At 37.9% G+C, this 10,835-nt stretch overlaps 1 protein-coding gene across 1 annotated transcript; it reads left to right on the top strand.

Annotated features, from left to right (window-relative positions):
* The first annotated feature begins 4,096 nt into the window (after positions 1-4,096).
* On the top strand, positions 4,097-9,578 carry LOC146711367 (uncharacterized). Its single transcript, XM_085454202.1, has 8 exons — positions 4,097-4,239; positions 4,466-4,584; positions 4,664-4,736; positions 4,849-4,964; positions 5,288-5,362; positions 6,296-6,364; positions 6,613-6,681; positions 6,773-9,578. The coding sequence occupies exons 1-8, from the start codon at positions 4,167-4,169 to the stop codon at positions 8,774-8,776; spliced, it is 2,598 nt and encodes an 865-aa protein (XP_085310328.1). The 5' UTR covers positions 4,097-4,166; the 3' UTR covers positions 8,777-9,578.
* The last annotated feature ends 1,257 nt before the right edge of the window (positions 9,579-10,835 follow it).

The following is a 10,835-nucleotide window of genomic DNA, read 5'->3' as shown; positions in this document are numbered from 1 at the left end:
TTGTGGTGTTGATCTGATCTATGTATAAAATGTATCTGTGACGCATGAAGGGGCGTCAATAAATCAAACCCTGATGCTATAAAATATCTGTTCATGCTTTGATTAAGTTGGAGATCACTTGCTGTCGGCGTACAGAGTGTTCTTCCCACACGTGTGTATTCATTAAAATCATTGTTTGACCAAGACCTTCTGGACCATGGGTGGTTTGTACTCTCCTTCCTCAATTTTGAACCTTAACATTTGGGGGCTTCGTCCGGTGGTTGAGGAGGGAGGATTGGAGGTTCAAAACCAGGCAATGGGTGTGTTATAATAGATGTTTTACAATCTGTACCGGTACAGACTTGCTCCTGACGGTTAAGCTGTCCTGAGGCACAAACATGTTGTCTTTGGCTTGGCTTCAAGACTCTAGGAAAGGAGTAATGAATGTATGTAAATAACTTTTGAGGACAATCATTTAGAAATAACATCAAGTGAAATTTAGAATCAATTAAAAGTAATAATGAAGTAATATCGTATTTGTTGGTAGTGGGGCATTTTGGCTTCTGCTGCATCTTCCTAGTCTATGCTGGAGACTCACCAACTCCAGTACCACATACACCACTAATCACTCGATCTAAAAAGCATTGCCATAAAAACATGTGTTTCCCTTTAATTTCTTACTTCTTTTTCCTGTCCAGAGACCTCTGTGTGGCAGCAGAAAGAGCCACTCTCTCTTTGGGGTACTTAGCTTTCTCCTGGAGGAGCGAATATAGTTTATGTCTGTGGGGGTTCTCAGCCATCCAGGTCATCGTAGTCTAAGGACCTTGGAAAGAAAAACGTCTGGACTTGAAGATGTTTCACCTCTCATTCCTGGGTCAAATGGTGGAGAGTCCCAGATTCAAGCCCTATTGGAGTATCCCCTAAAATGGACATGGACCCCTTATTGATCCTCTACCTAATCACATGAGCCAAGGTGTGAAAACAGGTGTTGGTCACAATCAGCCAAAGTTTCGGGTGAACTCATTGTGAAACCAAGCCCCACCCTATCATGTGATCTCCTGAGGTCAGAAGAGCCAGGATGTGCATAGGCACGGGATCTAGAAACTGGATCATAGATGGCAGACAATTGGTGTCGTAAGCCACCGCCTCTGTTCAAAGAGGGTAAACAGAGGGTAAAGCAGAGGGTAAACAGAGGCGGTGGCTTACGACACGGTCTACAACTGTCTGCCATCTATAATCCAGTTTTGATTCCCTTTACACCCATGGGGGACACTCCCATTGCTCTTAAATCTGGGACTCTGAAGAAGCTTCTCGGATGAGAGGTGAAATGTCTTCAAGCAACTTAAAGAAGTCCAGATGCTTTTCTTTCTAAGCTCCTTAGACTTTATAATTTATGAGAACATATTCATAATACTGAAAAAAGTCTTAGATTGTCAAAAATGAATATCTTATCTGACGATTGCTTTGGTGAAAAGGTGCTATATATTACAAACAATGTATTAATAACAACAAGATGACAGTGCTTTATAGACTGTTTTTGTGGAAGTGGAAAGGGCAAATTAACTCAAAGCCTTTTTCTAGAAGGGTGTTAGGTGTAAATGTGTCTGTGAATGTCCTGTGACACTATTATCCCCTCTCTCTTTTAATAATGTCAAAGATAATAGTGTCTTTGACACTATTGGACCTACAGTTTTAACCATTATTAAAACCATCCCAGCCGATCTTAACCATACCATAGTGAACCCATTTCTCAAAAAAAAACAAAAAAAAACAAAACAAACATCTCAATGCAACAGTGTTCTCAAATTTTAAACCAATCTCTAAACTCTCCTTCCTGTCCAAAATCCTGTCTTCCTTCAGTTCCAGGCTCTACTGGAAATTAACGATATCTCAGAAACATTTCAGTCTGGTTTCAAAGCGAAACATTTCGAAAGCGTAGAGCTCCCACCCAGGCAAAAGAAAAATAGAGCTATATCACATGTAATGTGAAAACTTTATTGTTCTCACAATATACTTTTCACATTTGAACAACATAATATCATGTTATTACAATATACATTATATACAATATACATTATATAGATATATATATATCTATATATTATATTTACATTACCACAGTGAGATGACTTTAGTCTCATGAACAACATTAACTAATTGTTATTTACTAACTAATCTTAAATGACTGTTCAGTACAGAAATGAAGCCCAACAATCATGTTTTACAGTCCCGTGGTCTCAGCCTCAGATACTCAACTAATCAAAGTGATGTCATGACAAAAATGAATGACCAACAAAACATTTTTCTCCTTCATTTCTGTCAAACAATGCTGTATCTCGCTGTTAGTATCATGGTTGCTAGGCAACCTGAACAGCGCGACGAAGCGTATACCGTCCCATTTCACAAACCTCTCACTTCCGCACTTCTCGTACTTATAGTACGCACCGTACGTAGTGCGCGTACTTCAAGCATGCAGACCCTGAATTGGGACACAGCCATTGTGAAACCTAGCCCCACCCTATCATGTGAGGTCAGAAGGCCCTATGATGTGTGTGGGTGTTGAGGTGTCTGGGAAGGGATCTCAAAACTGGATTATAGATGGCAGACAGTTGGTGTTGTAAGCCACTGCCTCTGTTCACTATTTGAACTCTCCCATAGGGCTTAAATCTGGGAGTCTCTGGGACTCTCCACTATTTAACCTTAGACCTGAAGAAGCTTCTCGGATGAGAGGTGAAACGTCTTCAAGCGAAGTCCAGACGCTTTTCTTTCCAAGCTCCTTAGTCTTGTGTAGTCTGTTTTCCTCGAAGATTCAGATCTCCTTGTTTGTTTGTTTTTTGTTTGTTTTGTTTTTATCTGAATTATTTTGCACGTAGTTCAAGTTAATAAGGTCACTTTTTAGTTTACCACTCCATCTTCCAAATGCTGCGTTTGGGTCCAACTCCTGATGTGCAAATAAAACCATGAACCTCTATTGAACCACTTGATCAGTCCTGTTGAAAATTGGTTCATTCATTCAAAGCTTTGTTCAGTGACATCTAGTAATGAAATAGGAGACAGCACATGAAATCTCAATTTCCATTTGCTGATTGTATCAAAGTATTTATATCATTCATTGTGTGAATGATATAAATACAATTTTGTAACGATGGATTGATTGGTCAGTTGATTCTGTAAACTTATGTAATGTAGCAGGTAGATGAAGGTGTCCTTGGTGGAGCAGGATGTGTTGGGATGGTAGGGCATGTTTCAGTAACTAGGGTGGGGTGTGATCATGTACATGGGACATGTGATTTTCCACAATGAAGCAACCTTTGAAATAGTGGTTCAAGGAAAATGTAACTTTGAGTTTGAAGCTTGTGTGGGAGCATCAGTGTCATACGGCCAACACTACTCCTGCCTGCCTGTCAGTCTTGACAGTGTCCTTCCTATTGTTTGTTTTTATTCCTGTTGACTATTAAGTAAGAAATGAAGGTTAGAGTAGTTCAGTTGCTTTTGCTTCCTTGTATGAAGAAAAAAGTATGCTGATGGTAAAGTATCAGGTCTTTAGTCTCTATAGTTTTAGTGCCAATGACAAAAATGCATGCTTTTGTCAACGTGTTGATGACAGCAAAGGTGAGTGGAGAGATTAAACAAGATATCACAAATACATTTTATATAAATGACATCTGGAGACTAAAACATTTTTTAAACAGTGCCTGTAGCACATTATGTGTATGTAAACTATCAACGCTGAAATTAATAAGATCTAATGAGATCTTTTAGAATATGTTTTTGTGAAAATGTCAATATGTTTGCTACAACAGTTTCCTGCTAATTTCACATTTTTTGCCCCTTAAAAAACTTTGGCTCTGTAAAAATCATATTATTCCAAATCAAATGAAATCAAATGAAAAATAAAACTTAAACCTTTGTATCAGTGTAAACACATTTCACTAAACTGGAAACTTTAGATATTTAGATGAACTCTACAGAGTGACATGAAGTCGCAAAAGTTGCAACAGTTCAATCCAGCTAAGAGACAAAAACATTTACCTCCTCTTGTCACATGAAAAAGGTTATTGAGATACATAGAAACTTAAACCTCTGACACTTCAGAACCCCACAGGAAAGTAAATGATCTTATTTAGTGAATAATACTTTAAATATGAATAAATCAGTTATTGCTGATTGTCCCCACAGCAAATTCCATGGAGACATCTGGATTTGTCCAGGACAAACTAACTGAATGGGGATTCAGTGAGTTCATGCAGAGATTTAAAGGTATGAGTTTATTATTATTATTTAATGGGAATTGTTGTATCTGTAATGGCACTAGAACAGCATCGTAATTTACTGATTTAGAAGTCAGTCTGGATATTCCTGTGATTTATGACTTGTAATAGAAAACAAAAGTCTTTCATATTCAAAGTTGATGAATATTAATGTTTTGCAGTGTTAGCTTCATCTGACTTTTGAATATTTTATTTTGTTGTTGGCATTATTTCAGATGAAGGCATTGACAAGGAGACGTTTCTAAACCTTGGAGATTCAATCCGAATTAATTTACTGTTTCCTAAAATTGGACCAAGAGTAAAGTTTAGAAAGAGACTGAAAGATTACTTACAGGTAAGGCATCTATTTTTTATTCTATATCAGCAGGTCTATTGTTTCATTAATGTGTGATGTGTTTGTTTTGATTCTGTAGATGGAGATATGTCATTTTGTCCAGGAAAAATTAACTGAATGGCATCTCAGTGAGCTGATTCACAGATTTGAAGGTATTTTATTATAGTTTGGTTTTGGTCCTTCATAAATTACTGCTGTACTGTAATTTCATATTGATATTTTTTTTTTGTCTAATTTCAATTTGAATACTTCGTTTTGTTGCAGAGGAAGGTATTGACAAAGAAGCTTTCCTAAGTCTCGAGTCAGGCAGAATCAATACTTTGATTCCAAAAATTGGACCAAGAGTAAAGTTTAAAAGGAGGCTCAGAGAATACTTACAGGTAATGTTTTATTAAATGTTACAAAAAAATCCTGGAACATAAAGCCATAAAAGTTTAAATATACTGTTTTTTTTAATAAAACAAATGGCGGTTAAGATCAGTAGATTAATAGTGTATGCAATGCATCAGAGTGGAGGTTGTGTGTGAGCGCTGTGACATTCAGAAAAATAACCTCACAATACTCGAGTACAAGATAATGTATTTAATGTAGCATTTACTGTGCATGTAATGCATTTCACACTGGCAGGTATCAATATAACAAAACTGATCACACTTCTTTTATTATACGAAATACATCTTAAATTTATCCCTCACCACTGCAGGACTTGAATAGAACAAATGATGATTCTGCTGACATGATGGAAACAAGCGCAGAGCAAGAGAACAATCCAGAAATGGTATGATCTCATTGTGTCTGAACATGGTTCATTATTGAGTGATTAATCTTTGATCATTTTTGTTATTAATGTCATCATGTTATTATAGAAAAATTAATGTTGTCAGCGTTAATCTCCTTAAGTAAAGTAAGTAAGTAAAATTTTATTTAAATAGTACCTTTCAAGATAAAATCACAAAGTGCTTCACACAAGCAGAAATGGACATACAACCTCAAACAAACAAAAGCAACCAAAAGCAAGTTTAAACAGATACATTTTTAACTGCTTTTTAAATGAAATGACTGAGTCCACAGATCTCGAACTCAAAGGGAGCGAGTTCCAGAGTCTGGGAGCCATTGATACAAGCGCTCTGTCACTGTTTGTTTTTAACCTTGTATGCTGGAAAACCAGCAAGCCCTGGTCCCTGGTCACAAGACCTTAGGGACCTGCTGGGGCGATAAGGCAGAAGAAGATCACTGATGTAAGTTGGAGCTACACCGTGCAGGGCCCTATAGGTCATGATTATAATCTTAAAATGAACCCTGAACTTGACAGGATGTCAGACTTGACGTCCTGACACCATAGCCGCATTAACGCAGCAAATCTACGTTAGCTGGTTACCGTGGATCTCCCCATGCGTGGAGCTGGACGCCGCTAAACAATAACAAGCTAACCGCTTACGCCATTAAGTTAAAATGACATTATGGCGTTAACGTCATTTTAAAGAGATTAATGCTGACAGCACTAATAAAAATACATTTTGATGGATTCAAGGACTCATATCTTTAGAGTAAAACAGGTGTCAATATGAGCAAAGTGAACCAGGTTAGCTGTTTACCTAAGTCCTCTGCAGAATTCTCCAACACAGCTCAACTGTTTTTCACAAACTGTGAGTAAACAACATGAAGGCCTGTGCCTTGTCTGGATAATTATTTGGTATTTGTTTTCACGTAGGAGCCAAACATTTTTCCTCAACATTTGGAATCTGCTTCAGCGTCTGACACAACAGATGGCAGAGACACGGTAAGAAATGAAGTCAGAAAAAATATTTTTAAACTGGTTGAAGATCCAGTGATTTACAATGATTTTATCTGCAGACAAACATTTTGTCTCCATAATGCTGCATTAAGAGGAGCAATAAATAATGAAGCTAACAAATGCAAACTGCTTTAAATTTGTTTAATATACATATCTGAAATGCACCTTCATCAAGTGAATATGAAATATTAAGAGTATAGGTAGGCCTGGCTGATGTTTTGGCCTTGTTTTAGATGCAGGACCACAACATTTTTCCATTTCAGTTGGAGTCTGCTTCAGCAGTTGACAGAGGCAGTGACACAGTAAGAAGGAATATTGATGTTTCTCCTCAAGTCATTTTGTTATGCCGATATTATTTGTGTATATAAAACACATGTTTGTTTGTCTTTTCAGAGTAACGAACCAATTCGCTCCTGGGCAACAGTGACACAAGGACAAAGTCCAACCACATTTACAATGTTTTACTGTCAAGAGTGTAAAAACTTCATGGGAAACAATCCTGATTCTTGTTGTTCTCACTGTGCCTCTGTGTTCAATAAAGCAAGCAGCATTCAAAATGGAAACTTCTTTCTGTACTCATCCCTGAAAGACCTTCTGAAAGGTATCCTTGAGAACCACAGCACTGAGTTGTTACCTAAAACAGTTAAAGATGAGCATGATAACATCAAAGATGTGATGGATGGGATGATGTACCAGAATCTCCTCAGAGAGGGTAAACTAGCTGCAGATGATCTCACACTGACATGGAATTTTGATGAAGTACCAATTTTTAGCACCACCAGATACTCAATTTGGCCCCTTCAGTTTGTTATTAATGAACTTCCTTACACACAAAGACAGGAAAATATGATAGTTGCTGGATTTTGGTTTGGCCAAGGAAAACCTCATATGAACACATTTCTGAAACCATTTGTGGATGAATGTTGTGATTTAGCCCAAAATCCATTTCAGTGGAGAGACAGCAGAGGCACTCTTCATTCATCAAAAGTCTTCTGCTTGGTTTGCTCCTCTGACGCTGTGGCGAGGCCACTTCTCCGGAATTGCAAACAATTCAATGGAGAATATGGTTGTGACTGGTGTTTACACCCTGGCACAGTGGTACCAAAGGGCTCTGGATCTGTGAGGTCATACCGATATGATGAAACTAAACAAGAATCAAGATCAAAGAATATGTTTGTTGAAAACACCTCAGAGTATGGTGTAAAAGGAATGTCCTTACTTTCCAGACTTCCTTTGTTTGACATTGTGTTTGGATTTGTACCAGAATATATGCACTCAGTTTTAGTTGGTGTGACTAAGCAACTTATTGGATTGTGGCTGAACTCAGAGAACTCCAAGAAAGACTGGTATGTAGGTCAACAGATTTCACAGATGGACTCTTATCTCCGAATGTTAAAGCCTCCATCAGAAATGAGCAGATCTCTACAGTCACTGAAGGGTCGGGACACTTGGAAAGCATCTGAGTGGCGAGCTTTCCTTTTATTTTATGCTGTTAGTGTCCTACCAGGCATCCTTCAGCCTTCATTTCTCCAACATTTTTTTTGTTTGTCGATCAGCATTCACATTCTGCTACAAGAATCAGTCTCCCAAAATGACCTTCAGCTGGCCCATGAGAACTTGGTACTCTTTGTTAGAAACATGGAAGAACTCTATGGTGAAGAAAACGTTTCATTCAACTGCCATCAGTTGATCCACTTAGCTGACTGTGTGCGTAACTGGGGGCCTCTCTGGGCAACATCAGCATTCAGTTTTGAGAGGAACAGTGCAAATTTAAGGGCACTGCTTAGCAACATAAACTACAATCCTCAAAAAATTCAAGACAAGTTTCTCCGTTGGCAGCGCCTGCCGAGTCACCTTCGCTCCCTTGTTTCTAACGGAAATTCTCCGTTAGCCAGCATTTCACCAGTAAATGAAACCACTGATTGTTACAATCTGCTTGGAAATTCACGGCATCTGGATATCACACGATCCATAAAACTAGCAATAGAAGAGCTCTTAAATCGACCTGTTTCATTCAGATCAGTGGAAGCCTTTGACAGCTTCATCAACAGAAATACTGTTTACTCTGTAAACCATGAAGAGACAAGAGACTGTGTCATAAAACTCAAGAATGGCTGCTATGGAGAAATACAGTTCATCGTCAGGTTTAAAGAGAACTGTGTTTGCACATCCAACTGTGTGTGCTCGGCTATTTCAGTCATTGTGGTCCAGCTGTTTTATATCAAACGTGATGCAGAGGACAGCAGGATGATTCCTGACAGTGCATCAAGGACTATCTTTGTGAAAGTGGAAAGGATAACTCAGCTCAAAGCCTTCTTCTTGAGGGATGTTAGGTGTAAATGCATGTATGTGAATGGTTGGCTGGTGCCTTTACCAAACTCATATGAAAGATATTAAAGTTCCAGCACAGCTAAGGTGCTTTCTCTGTCTTGTATATCATGGCACATGGCTGTTTTTACTACAGTGAAAATCTTGGAAAAATGAACGATGATGAAGTTTTTTCAAAGGAGTTTGGAGTAATTTTGTTCAAATGTGTGCGAGATCTGTGGCTTACGTTTTCTTTTGGTGTGACAGTGTGGACATAATGTAGTCAGTGTAATGTAGGATTATATCACTCAGTACTGTATGTGTATTATCTGTATATGGAGGAAATTATGGAGTGATTTGTAAACAGCCAAAAGCTTGCCTTTCCCAACTTTGTATTCACTACGTATTTATCATACATGTCAGTTTACCTCTATTCAAACTGAAATGCAAATTATTGTGACACATAAACATTTTGTGAATTAACGCTAAAAATCCGGGGTGAGTGGATCAATGTGGTTTACTGCATCCTGATACAGATTGCTATTACTGAGATAACAGATCATAAAGCTTCATATTACCTCAGATTATTGTGTAATGGCTGATGAGACTTATTCTGTTTAATGTTGCAATGTGTGCAAGTCTATTGAATATAATACAGATTGATTTGCTCAAGAATGTTTGTATCCTGCTACATAAAAATGATTATAATTAGTCTTATTACTTTAAATATGCCTGAAAAATCTGTTTGGCCTCCTTCTTCACTCTGGATTTGTGCTGCTATTCAGAGTCAATTCAAATTTTAGTGTCGTTCCTTAAAAAAAAAAGAAAAAAGGATGTGTAAATACAGTAAATGATGTTTAGAGATTTTTGAAAAATAAACATGACCACTGTTCATATGTGGCTTTATTACCTTATCATAGGCCAGAATTAAATATCTAAGTAGGACCCTTGTTTAATACCATGTTAAACATGTTTACCGGGTCATGAACCATCGGTGAAGCAAACAACAGAAAAGAAGCTCGTATATAGACTTATGCCGTAAGTTGACCTAAAACTAAAAAGAAAAAACAATCTGACATTTTAAATGAAATCAAACATCGTTTAAAAGACACACATGGCAGTGTGGGAGAAAAAACTCAACACTGAATGCTACAAGTGCACAAATATGAAATCAGCGTGGTGCTGCAGTGAACGCATCAATTCACACAATATTACAGAAATACTTTTTATATAAATGTCTTATATTGTTTCTTGGTCCCATCAATTTCTTATTCTTCAGTCATTTCTGAAACAAAGTCCACACTGAATGCCTGCTGTGCATCTGTGGTTGTGTGAAGCTACATTAATGTAACAGCATGCCAGAGTGTAAACACAGATCTTTGTCTATACGTTGAAACAAGGTTGTGCCTGAAAATTGCTACTTTTATGTGACATTTTATGTGAATATGTGACAAATGATGTTAGAATTATAATTAATTATAGAAAAAACAGTTTAAACCTTGGTGGGCAATGAGCTTAGAAGGATTATCTAGAAAATGACTTCAGGAAATGGTCGTGTTATAAAGTTGTTTTACAATCTGGACCAGTACAGACTTGCTCCTGACAGTTAAACTGTCCTGGGGGCACAAACCGTTTGTCCTTGGCTTGGTTTCAAGACTCTAGGAAAGGAATGCTGAATGTACAGTGGGGCAAAAAAGTATTTAGTCAGCCACCGATTGTGCAAGTTCCCCCACTTAAAATGATGACAGAGGTCAGTAATTTGCACCAGAGGTACACTTCAACTGTGAGAGACAGAATGTGAAGAAAAAATCCATGAATTCACATGGTAGGATTTGTAAAGGATTTATTCGTAAATCAGGGTGGAAAATAAGTATTTGGTCACCTCAAACAAGGAAAATCTCTGGCTCTCACAGACCTGTAACGTCTTCTGTAAGAAGCTTTTCTGTCCCCCACTCGTTACCTGTATGAATGGCACCTGTTTGAACTCATCATCTGTATAAAAGACACCTGTCCACAGCCTCAAACAGTCAGACTCCAAACTCCGCCATGGCCAAGACCAAAGAGCTTTCGAAGGACACCAGGAAAAGTATTGTAGACCTGCACCAGACTGGGAAGAGTGAATCTACAATAGGCAAGCAGCTTGGTGTGA

Source organism: Copadichromis virginalis, linkage group LG4 (genome assembly GCF_057382275.1).
Source record: "Copadichromis virginalis isolate Kocher_CV1m ecotype Utaka linkage group LG4, C_Virginalis_male_GT1.1, whole genome shotgun sequence".
In the NCBI taxonomy this organism is placed as follows: Eukaryota; Metazoa; Chordata; class Actinopteri; order Cichliformes; family Cichlidae; genus Copadichromis; species Copadichromis virginalis.
The sequence above is the reverse complement of the archived record's forward strand: the minus strand, read 5'-3'. Positions and strand labels throughout refer to the sequence as shown.